The 16332-nt window shown below is 35.7% G+C and overlaps 1 protein-coding gene across 2 annotated transcripts; it reads right to left on the bottom strand.

The window, feature by feature from the left end:
- Nucleotides 1-8527: 8527 nt before the first annotated feature.
- Nucleotides 8528-15698, bottom strand: LOC137717773 (ubiquitin carboxyl-terminal hydrolase 16-like). Of its 2 annotated transcripts, none has more exons than XM_068457253.1 (11): nt 15050-15698; nt 12419-13880; nt 12237-12328; nt 11710-11795; nt 11437-11599; nt 11204-11324; nt 10936-11093; nt 10254-10338; nt 9955-10167; nt 9358-9419; nt 8528-9253 (listed from the first exon to the last, which is right to left on the bottom strand). In XM_068457253.1, the coding sequence occupies exons 1-11, from the start codon at nt 15337-15339 to the stop codon at nt 8599-8601; spliced, it is 3387 nt and encodes a 1128-aa protein (XP_068313354.1). In that variant the 5' UTR covers nt 15340-15698; the 3' UTR covers nt 8528-8598. The 2 variants fall into 2 exon arrangements, with proteins under 2 accessions (XP_068313354.1, XP_068313355.1); XM_068457254.1 differs by having other exon boundaries at nt 12237-12325.
- Nucleotides 15699-16332: the final 634 nt, after the last annotated feature.

Genomic DNA, 16332 nt, shown 5'->3' with positions numbered 1-16332 from the left:
TTGTTAGACCAACTGTTTTCGGATCTCCCATTTTTAGCCCATATATAAGTGACTTTGAGTACAAATTTTGGTGTAATTTTTATGAGAATTTGAGGGTTCGAAGTTGAGTGCCAAATTTTATCTTAACTTCAAATTTTAAATGGCATAACACCAAAGTTTAAGTTCAAGTTGAAACCTGAAATAGAAAGCAACTTGCAATTACAAAAAGATTACAAGAATTTTACCTTGACTTAAGCTAAAGGAGATAAACTGAGAGTGAGACTAAGGTGAGTCGTTGCTGAGCGTTGATGATGTCGAGAGGCATGAGAGAGAGAATGAGTCAAGAGGGAGGGGGAGAGAGAGAGTGAGTTGAGAGGTACGGAGAGGGTGAGTCGAGATGGAAGAGAGAGAATGACTTAATAAATTTGTCTTTAGGAATCAATGGTTGAGATTAATCTCAACCAACTACACTAATATATATTTAATATAATAAATTTCAATTCGGTAATCTTTGGTTTCAGAAGTTTGATTCAGTTCGATTTCATTGTTCAGTTCATAAAGTATTAAGCCCTAACACTAACAAAAATAGCAATTAGTAATTCATGGTAGTTATTGTTGAAGTAAGAATAGTGTTAGTAGTGGCAAAGCGTAAAAGATGTGGGCGTTGGTGTAAAAAAGGACCCTTTGCTTGTGACATCCCACATCGTCCAGGGGAGTGATCCTTAAATGTATATTCTCATCCCTACCTAACACGAGGCATTTTGGGAGCTCACTGGCTTCGGGTTCCGTAGGAACTCCGAAGTTAAGCGAGAAGCGCGCGAGAGCATTTCCAGGATGGGTGACCCATCGGGAAGTTCTCGTGTGAGTTTCTAGAAACAAAACCATGAGGGTGTGGTCGGGGCCCAAAGCGGACAATATCGTGCTACGGTGGTGGAGTGGGCCCGGGAAGTGATCCGCCTTGGGCCGGGATGTGACAATTTGGTATCAGAGCCTAACCTTGGTCGCGTGTGTGCCGACGAAAACGTCGGGCCCCTAAGGGGGGTGGATTGTGACATCCCACATCGCCCAGGGGAGTGATCCTTAAATGCATATTCTCATCCCTACCTAGCACGAGGCCTTTTGGGAGCTCACTAGCTTCGGGTTCCGTAGGAACTTCGAAGTTAAGCGAGAAGCACGCGAGAGCATTCCCAGGATGGGTGACCCATCGGGAAGTTCTCGTGTGAGTTCCCAGAAACAAAACCGTGAGGGCGTGGTCGGGGCCCAAAGCGGACAATATCGTGCTACGGTGGTGGAGCGGGCCCGAGAAGTGATCCATCCCGGGCCGGGATGTGACATTACTACTATTTATTTATTTATTTAGTATATCAACATTTTTACACTAAGAGGAGGGGGAGTTCGGCTAAGCCGCATAATGGGCAACCTAATTTGATATCGAATTCACCATCCACGAGATTCAAACCTAAGACCTTTCACTTTCAAGTGAAGATGAATACTATCAGACAGTAGTACTGAATGGTTGCTACTATTTGTTGTCATTGTTAACACAAACAGCGCCAAAATGACACTTTCTACACAAACTCAAATTCTTTTTACTCGTTGCAATTATTTTCCAATATTGTCTATTGGTGACTATTGCACTTTTTTTGTAGTAAATGGGAAACAAATTGGTTTGTTAGTTTTACCTAAAAGCATCTCCAAGCGAGGTAGTAGTTGGATAGTAAAGTTAAATTTGTTATGGTACTAAGAAAAAACGTATCTCCAACGAAAATAGCAACCCAATTAGCAAATTGAAAAATTAGAAACTGACCTTGTATATTACAAGCCCAAATGCCACTTGTTCAAGTTAACAAGTTGAGTTCCGTAATATATTTTATTGAAAAAATTTGTTTAGTAAAGATTTTGAATATTAAAATTTGGGTTTCAAAAGATAAGAGAAAGTTATTAGATTAATATTTTAAAGTAGTTTGGGCAACAAATTTTTAAGATAGTCTAAAAGCGTCAAATAAGTTAACAAATAACAATTAAAAAAAAAAATTTGCTAACTCGTTTGAAAATGCTCTAAAACCTCTAACGAAACCAAATCATGTTTAGTTTGGTCAGTTTGGGTCCAAGCCCGTTATTTCTTTTTCTTCTGCATTTTTTTTCTAATTGCTTAGTCATTTCAGAGCCTGCTAAAACCTCCTTTTTATTTTAGTTATAACAAACCAAAATTTGCAATGAAATAAAAATAAAATGTGGCGACTAGCCTGAGTAAAAGATGTTGATCTATTTCTTTTTGCTAATTGTATTTTAATTTTTTTAGCTGATTAGGACTTATTTGATTGGATTACCACAGTGCATGCAGTTCCAACAATTGTTAAAAAATGTTACTTGGTACACGTGGCCTCATATAAAATTCCATCTTATTACATAGAATTTATTAAAAAATTTTATTTATTACAAAGAATGTAGTAAAAATTTCTTATTGCAGAGAATGTATTATATTGTTGTTAATTCATAATAAAATGAATAGCGTAAACTGTTAATTTAGTTACTGAATTATCACTTTAGTGAAAATTAGGTCCTTAAACTACTTTTTCAGAAAAAATCAGTCCTTAAATTAAAAAAATATGTCAATTACATCTCTAACATTATATTCAAAGCTACTATATTCAATTTTCCATTAATTGAAGTCACATTACTTGCATGTGATACACATAGAGGGTAGATTGATAGTTTTTCCATAAAGAAATAGTGTATAGAGTTAACTTTGAAGGGTAAATTGGTAGTTTTTCATAAGAAATAGTGTAAAAAATGGAAGGTAAATTAGACGTTAGATTCGCAACCTAATGAAATGTTAATGGTTTATAAGCGAGAAAATAACGGTATTACACTCTAAAGTATGTCAAGTGACTTAAGTTGATAAAAAAAATTGATAAAATAGCTTTAAATATAATAATATGGATGATATTAGCAATTTTTAATGACTTTAAAAACTTATTTTACTGAAAAAATAAATCAAAGATCTAATTTTTATTGAAATGATAATTCAAATATTAAATCGGCATTTCGTTCAAATAAATATAAATTCCATATTCCGCTGCACCGACAATATAATATGCACGTGGTATTTTAGTCATTGTACTTCAATATGTATATTCAAATTCCTCATCGGGTCAGGAGCATACATAAACACGGGTCAAAGGGTGACCCTACTATGAATGGGATAATAAATTATGCCTTTGACTGGCCTTGTCAAAGAAAAAGAAAAATGAGTCGTTGAATGGATTCATAAAGAAGTTAATCTTTTATTATAAAATTGGGATAATATTTTATTCATAAATTACGCCTTTGACGGTCCTTAATTAATAATATTTTTTTATTGAAACTTTTGTGGATTTCAGTTTTCGATCGAAACTCTTGACATTAATGTAATAATGTATTTTTATGTAAGTTATTATAATTTTAAATTAAAAAAAAATTTAGTTATTTATATTAATGAGATTTTTTAAATAAAATCCACAATTTATGGGATAAAAAAAATATTATAGATAAATTATACTCTCAAATAGATTATACATATACATGGATACGTTCATCAAAACTAAACAAAAAATTATTGCACCAAAACATGGGTACATTTTTCACAATATATATATATATATATATATAAGGCTTAATAACATTATTAAATTTCTTCTATTAAACTTGGCATGGATACATTCTCAAATCAACCAAATAGAATGTATCCATATAAGTTTAAAAAATGGAATAGAAAAAAGATTGAATGAATTTTATATGAACAAATAGGTTCAATTTATATTAAAAAAAAAGGTACATTTTACGGATAACAATTTGGTATATGAATGGGTACACATAAGATTAAAAATTTGAATTTTTTTTTTATGAAATTTTGAAATTTAAAAAAAAACTAATGTGTACAAATTTATTCTAATTTTATTTTTTTTATATTTTGAAAATTAATTAGGAGTTTAATAAGGATGTGAGTATTAAAACCCTAAATCAATTACTAATTTTTATTTTAAAAAATTATGTAACTGACATGTAATTCATTGATACATTAATATTAGGAACTTTGATCAAAATCTAAAAAGTGATAATGTCTCAATCAATGAACATTAGAAACTAGGAACCAAATACTAATTTTTCCTAAAATTAAACGGTAATACAGTGAGTGCTTTAACTTATTTTTAAGTTCATGCAAGATCATTCCTTTCATTTATGTGAGATTTATTTTCAGCATTCCATTTCACATATAACTAATTTTCAAATCTAACACGTAGACATTATAAATTGGATGACGTGGAGTACATGTAGACGTTAGGCTTCACACGTGGGATAACATGTTCTCATGTCATAAAAAAAGTTAAAATTCTACCATAAAACTACTTAAAAAGCAACTCAATTTATAAATTCATACAAGGCCTTTCATTCCATCAACGAGAGATACATTAACTCTCAAGAGATGCAATGCGTGGCGAGGTTGATGAAAAGCATGAGCTAGCATACGGAAAGAGATCGTCAGACAGCAATCTTTCAGCCGAAAAGAAAAATGAGAACATTGTTGCTGCTTTCTTGGACATCGCCGTAACACAAGGGATACTTGCGGTGTGTACGGGCGTTTAACTTTTTTCGTGACTTTCAGTTTCCGTGGAAAAGCTAAACCGTGTACATATCCACATATATTCAGGCGCGGTGCCTGCATGCATGCATGCATGGATGCTTGCTATATGCTTTGCCCATGAAATTTGGTTGCATGCATGACTCTTCAACTGAATTCTTTTTTAGCTGGATATTAACAAACAATACCCTTCTCAAGTAATTTATATGTAATTAATTAGATTGATTCTTCCAACAATATACCGCCCAGTATCAAATTATCAAATATCGATCGGGACTTTATATCCACTCGTACGTACTTTGTTTCTGGAAAAAAAAGGCAAATGGAATTCAAAATCAAGCTGAAATACAAAAGTCTCTAAATTGTTGGAATATAATTATGATGATGTTGGTTTTACTATATGTGTATTTGATGTATGGAGGTGCATTATAAGATTGGTATATGGATATACGTATAATCAACGGGTGTGATAAGATGTATGACTAAGGTGGGTTGTAGGGGTGTAGTCCGGGAAGGTTTTTTGTGAACCCATGCTTTAATTGTTTGAATCCACCATTAAATTCATATCTCTGCAATTTCCTTACTTTCTATTGAGATTTTTCAATAAGTGCCACCTTTGGTATGATCTTAATCTCTTTATTTACTTATTCTTGGTTTAATTAGTAGGTTAATTATTTCTCTAGTCATTGAATTTGTCAGTTAGGGTTACGATTTTGAGAATAGTTTATATATATTCTACTGTTGTTGTTTCATGTTGATTATTATATTTATATAGGCAGAAAAATGAAGATATGATTTTATGGTACTAATTTCAGCTAGCCCACCATAGAAAAAAAAATCCTGGCTCCGCCCTTGGTCTTATCATGAAAAAATAGACCATTTAGAAAAATCTCACAACTCTCAGGAAAGAGTATCTATAAAAGTATAGTTCATTCCTCCAGACAAATCATTCAAATGTGAAATCTATTCCTCTTATTCCCTTTGGTCTGCTATTTATCCCTTGATATTACTGCATAGTAATTAATAGTCTAACAACATTAAGAATTAGATCTTGTTATTGCCTAAAGAGCGTCCTAAATAAAATCAAGCAACTCTTTGCCGAGAGAATTAGTAATGCGATCGATTTGATATTTTATGCTTTTAAAGAACTGAGAGTAGTACTCCAAACTATGTAGAAAATAATAAAACACACCTATCCATGTTCAACTGGGAACTAAGTTCCAGCCGATGAGCACACATTAATTTCAACTTGACAAAAGAATTTGAATGATTCCACTCTTATCTATCCCCAACCAAAAACCACCAAATCCAAGTGGTTTAAACGTAGGCCAAATTCAAGACGACGGGCTCCACCCAAACAAGTGGATGGGATTAGGGCATGGGTTTGGTGCAACTTGGCATGACGGTCAAAAGGCTGTCATCATTGGTGCTGACAGCGCTTTTGGTTTGATCTTTGAATTTGAAACTTAAAGAAGAAAGAACTTATATGACATCGGTATATTGTTATATCACAGCATCATTTTGTGCAAGTAAAATAAAATTTATGTAAGCTTTCGTTCATTATTTCAATTTTATTAACACGAAATATCATGTGAGATTTTATCCTTGCCGTATAAGTTATTCTGAATCTCAACTTGGAGAGGATGATATGGACCAAGGTCTGTAAGTATGCATATGGGCTACGTTTGTAGCGTGTGGGCCGTTTATTTGGAGTGATTCGATTCGGTTTGTCTTCCTTCAACGTTCAAATTCCCCGCCAACGATCACGTGCCGTGAGTAATAGTTGACTTTCCGGTCAACATTTATATGGCCCAACTCACTTTTACTAAAATCCGACAACCTCCACTTTCTTTTTCTATTTTTGGTTGGCCTTCACTCTTGACTACTTTTTTTTTTCTTTCTATTTTTGGTTCGCCTTCAATCTTGACTCAATTGCAGATTAGCCTTTTTTTCGGGGTGACGTTCGCACTACGAATGTTTGTTTGGGAACATTCACACTTTGTAACACATGTTCTATTTTAACTGGATAATATTTGCCACAAAAGTCCCACCCGAAGTTTTTCTCCCAAGGTTATACTCATTACTTAGGGGTGGATTTTTTTGCCAAATTGGCGTATCAACCATGTCATACCGCTTTTCTGCCAAATTTTTTATGTCAATTGGTAATGGTACGGTATTGTATCGTACTGAAATTTCTTGATACGGTATTAGTAATGGATACCATTACCATGGTATTATAGTACCGTAAAATTTAATATAATATATAATTTATAAATTATATAATATATAATCATATAACACATATTTATAATATATATTTATAATATTCCAATAATTTGAAAATAAAACCCTACTTATTAGCATTGGTGTTGATGACTTTGATCTCTTGAGTTGGTGGAAATCAAACACAATAAAGTTCCCAATTCTTTGACATATAGCTAAGGATATCTTTGCAATCCCCACTTTTACTGTTGCTAGTGAAAATGCATTTAGCCTAGGGAGGAGGGTTGTGGACCCTTTTAGGGCATCATTGACTCCTAAAATGGTAGAAACACTAGTGTGTACTAGTGATTGGCTTAGGGCGGATGAAGTAAACTTCTACAAGAAACTAACGAAAGATATGCGTCAATTTTACAAAGAAATGGAAGAAGTGGAAACAAGTATGATATGTTTTAATTTTTTTGGTAAATTTGTCATTAAATGGTTTTCAACTTTAATTCTTCTTGCTACTAATATGTTTTCCTTGCTTGTAATGTAGTCTTGACACAAGCTCAATCTTCTACAAATTCAATGCCTTCTCCAAAAGCTTTGGCATCTCAAGCTTGAAGGATTGATGAATGAATTTTACTTTTTGAAGTTTAGTTCCAATTTTCATTTGGTTTGAAACTTTAGCTTCTATTTGGATTGTTAACTTCTATTTGTTTTGGTTCATAACTTCTATTTGGATTGTAGGCTTAATTTTCATCATGAATCTTGATGCATATCATTTGAATTATTGTGTGTGTGAATTGTGAATGATGAATAATAAATGAATTTAAACTACAATGTATGAGATAAAGGTATAAGGAAAAAAAAAGAAAAAAATGTTTTTCCCTTGAAGTGAGTTACAAAAACAAAAATAGATTTTGTCCCAAAACAAAGTGACAATTACTATTATCATACCATGTCAACCAAATTATTTGGTAATACCGAACTTTGGTATACTCTTGATGCATATCATTTGAATTATTGTGTGTGTGAATTATGAATGATGAATAATAAATGAATTTAGGCTACAATGTATGAGATAAAGGTATAAGGAAAAAAAAAGAAAAAAAAGTTTTTCCCTTGAAGTGAGTTACAAAAACAAAAATAGATTTTGTCCCAAAACAAAGTGACAATTACTATTATCATACCATGTCAACCAAATTATTTGGTAATACCGAACTTTGGTATACTGAAAGTTTGATACGAAAATTGGTACGAGACTTTTAGTACGATAATTGTACTTGACCCACCCCTACTTGTACCCGCCTTGTTTTTGTTTGATGTTGTATGTTGTTATCAAGTGTCATGTGACATATGATGAGTTAGTCATATTTAGGTATCAAATTCTCCATACACGAAAATCAGACCTTGAAATCTTCTATTTAGTTTTCGTCCGGTTGCACTATTTCCTATTTGCATTACAAGAGAGGCTTTTACTCAAACGCTGAAAGAATTCCGCCATCTTTTGTTAACTTCAACACAAATTTTGATCCCCATAAACTAAAATTACGACATGAACGAAGCAATGACTTCTACTTCTCTACCTGTAGTCGCCTACGCACAATTAAACATTGTGAAACTCATTTGCATCAACGGCTAAAAGTTCACACTCACGCACCATATCTTCGTCGAAGCTTTAAGATGGTTGTGTTAATAACATTAGACTTGAACAGGGTAACCGGAAAAAAGGCCACGGCCTCCATCTCTTTTATTTACCGCTTTCGAACATAAAATATACGAGAATCAAATGTTTACCGTTCTTTCTCTACTATTGATTTTCTAAATTTTACATCCCCTAAGGAGTCGGGTCCTAATCTCTCCGTGCCGGTTTCCCTATTTCTACTACTACTACTACTTGCTAACTTTCTACATTGTTTAGTGGTGTCAGAGTGCAAAAAAGTAACCGTCGCTGTGCCAAACGAATCTACTGGCTTGCTACTCCCAATAGTTTCAGGGGAAACTGAAGCATACCTGTTCGAATCAGAGAGGGGTGAATGCTTAGTACTCGAGGGTGAGGAAGAGGATGTGGAAGAAGTGTCGGAATCTGAAAAATTTCTCCAGGATCTACTCCAACCACGCCCTGAATGACCAAATATGTAATCGGACAAGTCATCGGTGCTGGTAGACAAACGAGTACTACCAGTACTATAAGAACTTTCGTCAGAGTTGTTGCTGATAAGGGAAGAATTGTCACTTGATGAGTCCTCTTCCAAAATCCTCCGCAGCTCCTCTGGTGGATATGCATTGGGTACAGAATGGTCAACACCCGAATGTGTGGAGAGTCTGGAGACAGATTTGGGTTTCAAGTTGGTAGCCTTTCCACCGATCCAAGAAGGAATGGCTCGATGTTTGGGATCATTAGATATAATTCTGTTCCTTATCAATCTCGGGGCCCTTGGCAAGCATCTGCAAGGTAGTTCAGTCAAAAGCCCAAAAAACAGCGACGAAAGGAACTATACGAGAGAAAGATAGGAGGGAGAAGAGCAAACAAAACAGAAGAGATCCATCACCTTGAATAAAGAAGCATGTAAGCGCCTTTCGTCAAGACCTTTTCAAGTTCCACAGGGGTTACCTGCCCAACCAAAGCCAACACATTATCAGTTAAAAAGTCCTAGGATATGAAATTACAACAACATTCTGGTTATGCATGAAAATAAATAAGCAAGACACTGGAGACTAAAAGATAAGGCATCGCTGAAAGGTCCAGCATAGAAATTCAAGTTGTAATTCTTAAAAGGGTTGGATGCTACCTAATAATGCATCATATCATCACAATTGGAGGTAAAACAAAATTTCATCGGTGACAAACATAGTTAATATAAATCCCTGTAGTTGTAGAGAACCAAATCTTCGGGTGACGTGGAAGGAGGTTGACCATTTGTGGGACAGTTCATTTTTTGTCATCCTTGTGGGCTTCGGTTTCTTGTTTTACATGTAGACTAAATGAAGTTTGAAGGAGAAACCTTGTTCATTGCGTTGTATTTTCCTTCAGGTAACCCATTGACTTACAGTAGACACTAGATAGCTAAAAGCAAAAGCTAAATAACAAAAAAGTAAAGAGTAAAGTTGCAACCCATATTAAAGAAATAACTTCGTAAAAAACATACCGTGCTGTCATCAACCTTGAACCACTTGTTGTGGGAATTCCTGACATAGCACACGTAGTGACCAGAAAATGCTGCATTCATGATATCTAAGTGCACAACCACCCCGTAAAGTCTGTATATAGGCGATTTATCACTTGTACCACTCATAAAAGGTGCCAAGTCCAGGATCTCAGGAAACCGGATAGGCTTACTGATCTTCCCAAACTTACCAGACTGTTTACAGGAGAACACATCAGATAAAAGAAAAGGAATCTACAAAAACCCGACACTGAAAACACGTCCTTCAATAACTCAATTACCTGAAAACGCTTTAGTGCAATTGTAAGGATATTTGGAGCTTCCAGTATTGTCAACTTCTTTTTGGCCTTCTCATAAGATTTGCAACTGATTGACATGATATTGAAATGCACCAACAAAATTAGTGCATCTTAGCCAACAATTCCATAAAATTAGAAAAACTTAAATGTATTTATTTTTTATTTATAGTTGTTCAAACTCTGAGGGCAGATCAATGAGTAACCATCCATAAGCAGACTACAAAAGGGGGAAAAGAGGGGGAATACAATAACAACTCCAGAAAAAAAAAACCACATCCAGTATAATTTGATAACAATCGGACAAAAAAACTAACCTTGGTAAGGTCCAGAACTAAAATTGTAATAAGAACTTCATTTTTTCGTGTACCTTTCACTCTAAACCAAACCTCGGCGAATAATCAAGCCAAAGAGAAGAAAATAATAGTAGGATTCAATTTTGTATATAGAACAGAGAGTTTGAAGCCCTAGTTTGATGCCCTATAGCCCATAATATCTAATCAGAATGTGAAATTAATATAGTATTCATCGCATTGCCAAAATGGTTCACCAAGTTATAATTCATTGCCCTAAAGGTTGATTAAGAAAACATAATGTTTGCTGTAACCAGAATTAATAGATGTTCAAACATATTTATAGAAGAAAAGGGAAAAAAAGGACAACTAACCTGCTACATTGGTATTTGTTCTCCCCATCCAAGGTCTCAGTACCCGTAAATCGACGAAGAGCCTCTTCCAGGGTTCCTATATCACCCTCAATCTCTACAGTAAGATCCATCATTCTTTCCTGCCGCTCAGACTTGCCTTGGCACTTTGTGCATTTTATCTGCAACACAAAATCAAATTTATACATTCTATTAGGAAAATTATTATCCAAGCTCAGACAAGATAACACAAACTTGGTTGTATAAAACTTATAATAACAGTAATACATACCTTTGATCGAAGGTAGCCTCCAAATGTAAGGCCTATTAAAGTTGTTTCTTCGTTCAAAGAGCGCGAAGAATTAACCCCAGTTTCCGTAAGGCAAACAGATTGCATCATGTCAATTGCATACCTGTCAATTTAACTTATCAAGTCAATAAAAGGTTTTTCCAGAAGAACAGTAATAGTGTTACTAATGCATAGAATAGTATGTTAGGCTCAAGAGATGTACAGAGTTGGCACACCTTAGAAATTCATGGGCATCTTCTTCTCTCCCATTACCAAGTTGACTTCCAATTTTTCTTAACTGGGAAAGGATTCCCATAGGAGGCAGAGGAGAGTTCCCTTCCTTTGCCATCAAAACTAGACTTTCAAACTCACACATGAAACACCATCCCTTCTTTACACCTGACCCATTAAAATCTCATCAATAAACTGTGCAGAATACAAGACCTACCGACTGTACCAAACAAGTACTTGCTAGGAATCCAAAGGGGAGAGCATGTTCGAAAGCTTACAAGCTTTAGAATGGAGTCCTTGAAGCAAATAAGCAGTCAGAGGTGGAGTAAATGACAAGCACTGTAGCACTGCATTGGCATAACAGCTGCAGAATAAAAATAGAGAATATGTTAAAAACAGAATGACCACACTTCTGATAAAAAAAACTCAAAGCTTGATCTATCAAATCTGTTATAAAATGAAACGAGCAAAAACATATAATAAAGTTTTATGCACATAATAATTGAAGCAAATTCAGTTAAACAGTGTAATAATCGTGTCCTCACATCAAGGTCATTTTCCATTTCTGGTTTAGAAGACTGAAAGATGGAATTGCACCATATATGTGGAACTGGGTAATACTGACTATGTAAAGCAACAAGTAGCAACATGCAAGTTCACCTTACCAAGAAGACATAGTAACTAAAAGCAAGGTTACAGCTGCAAGACTTTCTGAAGATCTAATCCGATTCACATGACTAATTGATTCTATGCAATTATTTTTCTTCCAAACACGACCACATGAACAGGTACCATATGATGTTACCTGTTACCGCAATTTATAAGGCCAGAAGGGCGCAATTCCACCTTGTTCCAATTGTAAAGCTTGACGAATAATTCATAAGAAAAGAGTTCCTGCTGAAACAAATACAGATGATCAATTTACAATTATTTCTAGCCAGTTAAAATCTTAAGAAATAGGCACTACAAAACAGTAGAAGGTCAAACCTTCTCGCTATATTTTCCTGCAATCTCACTCCCAACTCCCAAAGGATAGTGCTTTGGTATTTTGGATCCGCGAAACTGATCGAAAACCTTAAATACAGAGGTTTTCAAGCCATTCCTATCATTTGAAAGATTTGTGGCTTGAGATGAAACAGTATCACTAGCCTCAACACAGTCCACTTTTCCAGATTTTACACGTGGAAGTGCACCTCCAACAGCACATGCAAGGCGAGCATCAGAAACACTGGGTGATGGAGTTCCAGCTTCCCTAGACTTTAAAACATCAGAAGTTCTGCTGCAGTTCTTAACAGCATGACCTGACCTTTCTGAACTTGTGGATAGCACTCTACTAGAGTTCAGAGCATCTGTGCTTTTTGAAACTCTTTCAGTGCCAAGAGATCTTTGAACTGAAGGCGAGGAGGATGACATAGACTTAATTTCTCTGAACTTCAAGGCATGTGAATTACTGCTAGATTCATTATCCTCTTTTTTCAACCCTTTACTGTTCCGTGATGGGGAATTCTTGACCTTAACAGCATCTCCACTAATCTTTTCTGATAAATCTGCTCCATGAGTAGACTTACTGAGCTCTGAAGAATCTAGAAGATCATCACCTAACCTCGTGCCCCTTGACTTGGAGCCTAGCCTATGAAGGGGAGGTGCAGTACTTCCAGACAAGTTGAATGAAAAATGTAAGGAATCTCCAGAATCAGATATCTTTGTATTACTGGCTACACTGGAATTGGACACTTGGGCATCACTCTTGGACCCTATGGAATCAAGAGTGTTCCCCCAGAAATCAGAGGAAGGTGTACAAGACTCAGCAACTGGACACTCACTCATGCCACTGTCGTTCAAACCTGAAGAAAAATTTGATCTCTGCACATTTTCTTCATCATTTATACTAGGTTTAACCTGATTCAACTTACTTAACTTAGCAAAACCATCAACAGAATCAACCAAGCTAGCAAACTTTGGAGATGATGGCTTAGATTGATCGATGTTGTTAACATTAAAGGGAATCTGCTGGATGTCAAAGGCATCATTAGCAGATGGTTGTCCATCTGATCTGTCAGGTTCAAATGAACTAACACTCCCACTGACAGAAACATCGTCCGAAGATTCAGTACTGCTGGCAGAAGTAGAAAATCCAGAAAACGAGGTAGCTGCTGAGTCAGACGTACAATTTGTTCCTTTCCTCTCGGCAAGAAATTCATCTTCACTATCATCATCCCTTATACATTCAACATCGGGAAAGCAATGAGGATTAGGCAATGCAGGTTCCTCAGAAGATTTTTCAACAGACTGCCTACTTTGAAACTTGTCGGTATTAGTTTCAAGGTCTTCTTTGGTTACCTTCAGACCAGAATCACTTCCCACATCAATATTCTGGTGAACTATGGTAGAAGGACGGCACTCTTCCTTGTGACCTTGTCGCCAGTGAACAATTTGACACTTCCCAGAACTGAAACATTTAATTAGATGTAATGTCCATGAAAATAAATACCATACCAATTACAGATGCCCGCATTTAAATGAATAAAACTATAATTCCACAAAGTTTTTAATTTCTTATCAAAGTTTATAGGGGTTGGCTACAGCCACCTACAAGGATTTTTATTTCATCATTCAGCATTATCAAACATATTATAGTGGCAACAGCTATTTAAAATTTTAACAAACTAACTACGGCATTTAGCCAATCTTTTACCATTTTTCCTTTCAGACAAGTAGCACAATCTCGGTTATGCCATGTGGTACTTCTTGAAAATAAGCATATACAAAAACAACAAAAAACGATCTACAAATGGCTGTTAATCATCGTTAGTTCGCAGATGTCGTAACATCTTAACAAACAATTCCCATAACATTTGTAAACACTCACGGGAGATTCTGTAATATCAAAAACAACATAAAAATCATCAAATTTGTTCCCCCGTCTGCGTCAAATACAGGTTTTTGAGTTTTAGCTTCTTCAACATATTCAGGAAATAAAATCAGATTAATTACCAAAAAAAACCACCCCTGATCTAATGTTCAGCAAAAGGGAAAATAAGAGGGGGGGTGTATTCAATTGGGATTTTGAGGGATTTTAATTCTTTTAATGAATTTAAGGGTATTCAATCAGGATTTTAAGTGATTCATTGAAATTCAATGTGTATTCAATCAGAATTTTAAGATAGTTTATTAAAATCCTTAGAGATATTCAATTAGAATTTTAAAGATGTTTATAACATTCCAGGTGTATTCAATTAGAATTAGAATTTAAAGAATTTGGAAAAGCTGAGGAATTAGAAGGAATTAGAGAGATTTTGTAGTGTATTTTAAGCATCCACAAATCTCACCTCTCCCCATGAGATTTCGAGGAAATTGAATCAAAATTTTACATAAAATCTCTACAAATCAGTTAAACTCCATAAAAATCCATTAAAATCTCTCAAATTTCCAATTAAATACACCCACCTAAATAATTAATTGACTGGGTTTCACATTGAAATTTCCCAAAAAAAATACATAATATACTCAACATGCAATGTAATCAACAATCACAAATTACCACCCAAAACGCACAATTTGGAAACAAAATCACAGAAAATAGAATTAAATTTCAATATAATATATCAGAAAACTTACCAGTAGCGAACCGCTTTGCAGCGGGCGCAGCGCGTGGTGGTGGGGCAGTAACAAACAACGCAATAAGGACCCTTAATCTCAGCCACCGAAGCGGCGCCATACCCAGCCGTGACCTCGAACTCAGCTCTAGCAGCTTCCTCCTTGGCCAAGACCAAAAGTCTCCTGATCTCCTCCCTCCTGGCGTTAGCGAGGCGCCATTTTCTCCGAACCACGAAGAATCCGATCACCGGCGCCAGAAAACAAGCCACCAGCACGAGGCTCCGAAACCCTAGATCCCCAGCCACATGCATTTATCCCCCACCCAAAAACTCACGCTTCCAAACAGACCCAAAAACATAGATTTAGTAATTACCAACGGCGACGCCTGCGGCGGCGGTTGTGGTGGTGATTGAAGAGACGGACGATCACAGCCGTCCAAATTGGGCCACGGGCGAAACCGACGGTTGCTAACGATGGCGGAAATCGGAGAGATGAAACGAAACTGCGAGGAAATGGGAATTCAGGTTGGAAAGGAGAACACGTTTGGTTGCTTGGAGACAGTGTGAATTTTGGGATTTTTAGCGACGGTTTTTTTTTTTATTCGGACAATAAATTGGGGGAAAAATCGGTTCAGATTTTACTTTTAGGGCTCGTTCGTAAGGGAGCCAGAAATAGAGTTGTGAGAAATATTCGGGGAAAAAGTAAATTAAATTAAATTACAATTCAAAGAATATAATTTTCTATTTAATTTTTTTAATTTTGTTTTGTACGTTGAGAAAATATTTAATTCGGTTGGAAACAGAAAAATATTAAATTCGGAAAATTGACGGTCGGGGGTAAGGAATTTTGCAGCAGGGCATCGAGAAGCGTGAATTCTTCGCTCTAACAATATTCGGTTCGACCGCCGGTCCGGTTCAGTTTCCGGTTTGATTTGATTTGACGGAGACGGAATTGGACGGTTGCATGGAGTCGCATGCGTGTGGAGAGACAAAGACTCAAAGGTAGTGCGAGCGTGGGGAAAGTGATGGGGAGGAGATCCAACGGTGGTGATTGATTGGCCGCTGGAGGATGATGGTTCCCTCACTGTTTTGGATGTTTGCCTGTATATAGTGACTAGTGAGTAGGAATCCACTAGGGATTAGGCAATTCAATGGTAATTGTCTTTCCCTAGGTATACGTTGGTTGAAATTGGCAGTACATGGTGTAAGTTAGGTTCGATTTTCGCCGGTGATATTGAATGAATTGAAGAATATGGATAAAAAAAAAAATATCAAGCATGTGCGGGAGGTAAAAATAAGTATGTG

The sequence above is a fragment of the Pyrus communis genome, chromosome 15, assembly GCF_963583255.1.
Source record: "Pyrus communis chromosome 15, drPyrComm1.1, whole genome shotgun sequence".
NCBI lineage: Eukaryota > Viridiplantae > Streptophyta > Magnoliopsida > Rosales > Rosaceae > Pyrus > Pyrus communis.
This window is presented reverse-complemented; position numbering and strand designations above follow the sequence as displayed.

Bases quoted from the DNA above. Each gene is read 5' to 3' on its own strand.
- LOC137717773 (XM_068457253.1), bottom strand. From the start codon at position 15,339: ATGCATGTGGCTGGGGATCTAGGGTTTCGGAGCCTCGTGCTGGTGGCT. The intron at 11,094-11,203 runs GTATGTATTACT...TTTGTGTTGCAG, and splicing joins GAGGCTACCTTCGATCAAAG to ATAAAATGCACAAAGTGCCA. The intron at 10,168-10,253 runs GTAATTGAGTTA...TCCTGTAAACAG, and splicing joins TTGCACTAAAGCGTTTTCAG to TCTGGTAAGTTTGGGAAGAT.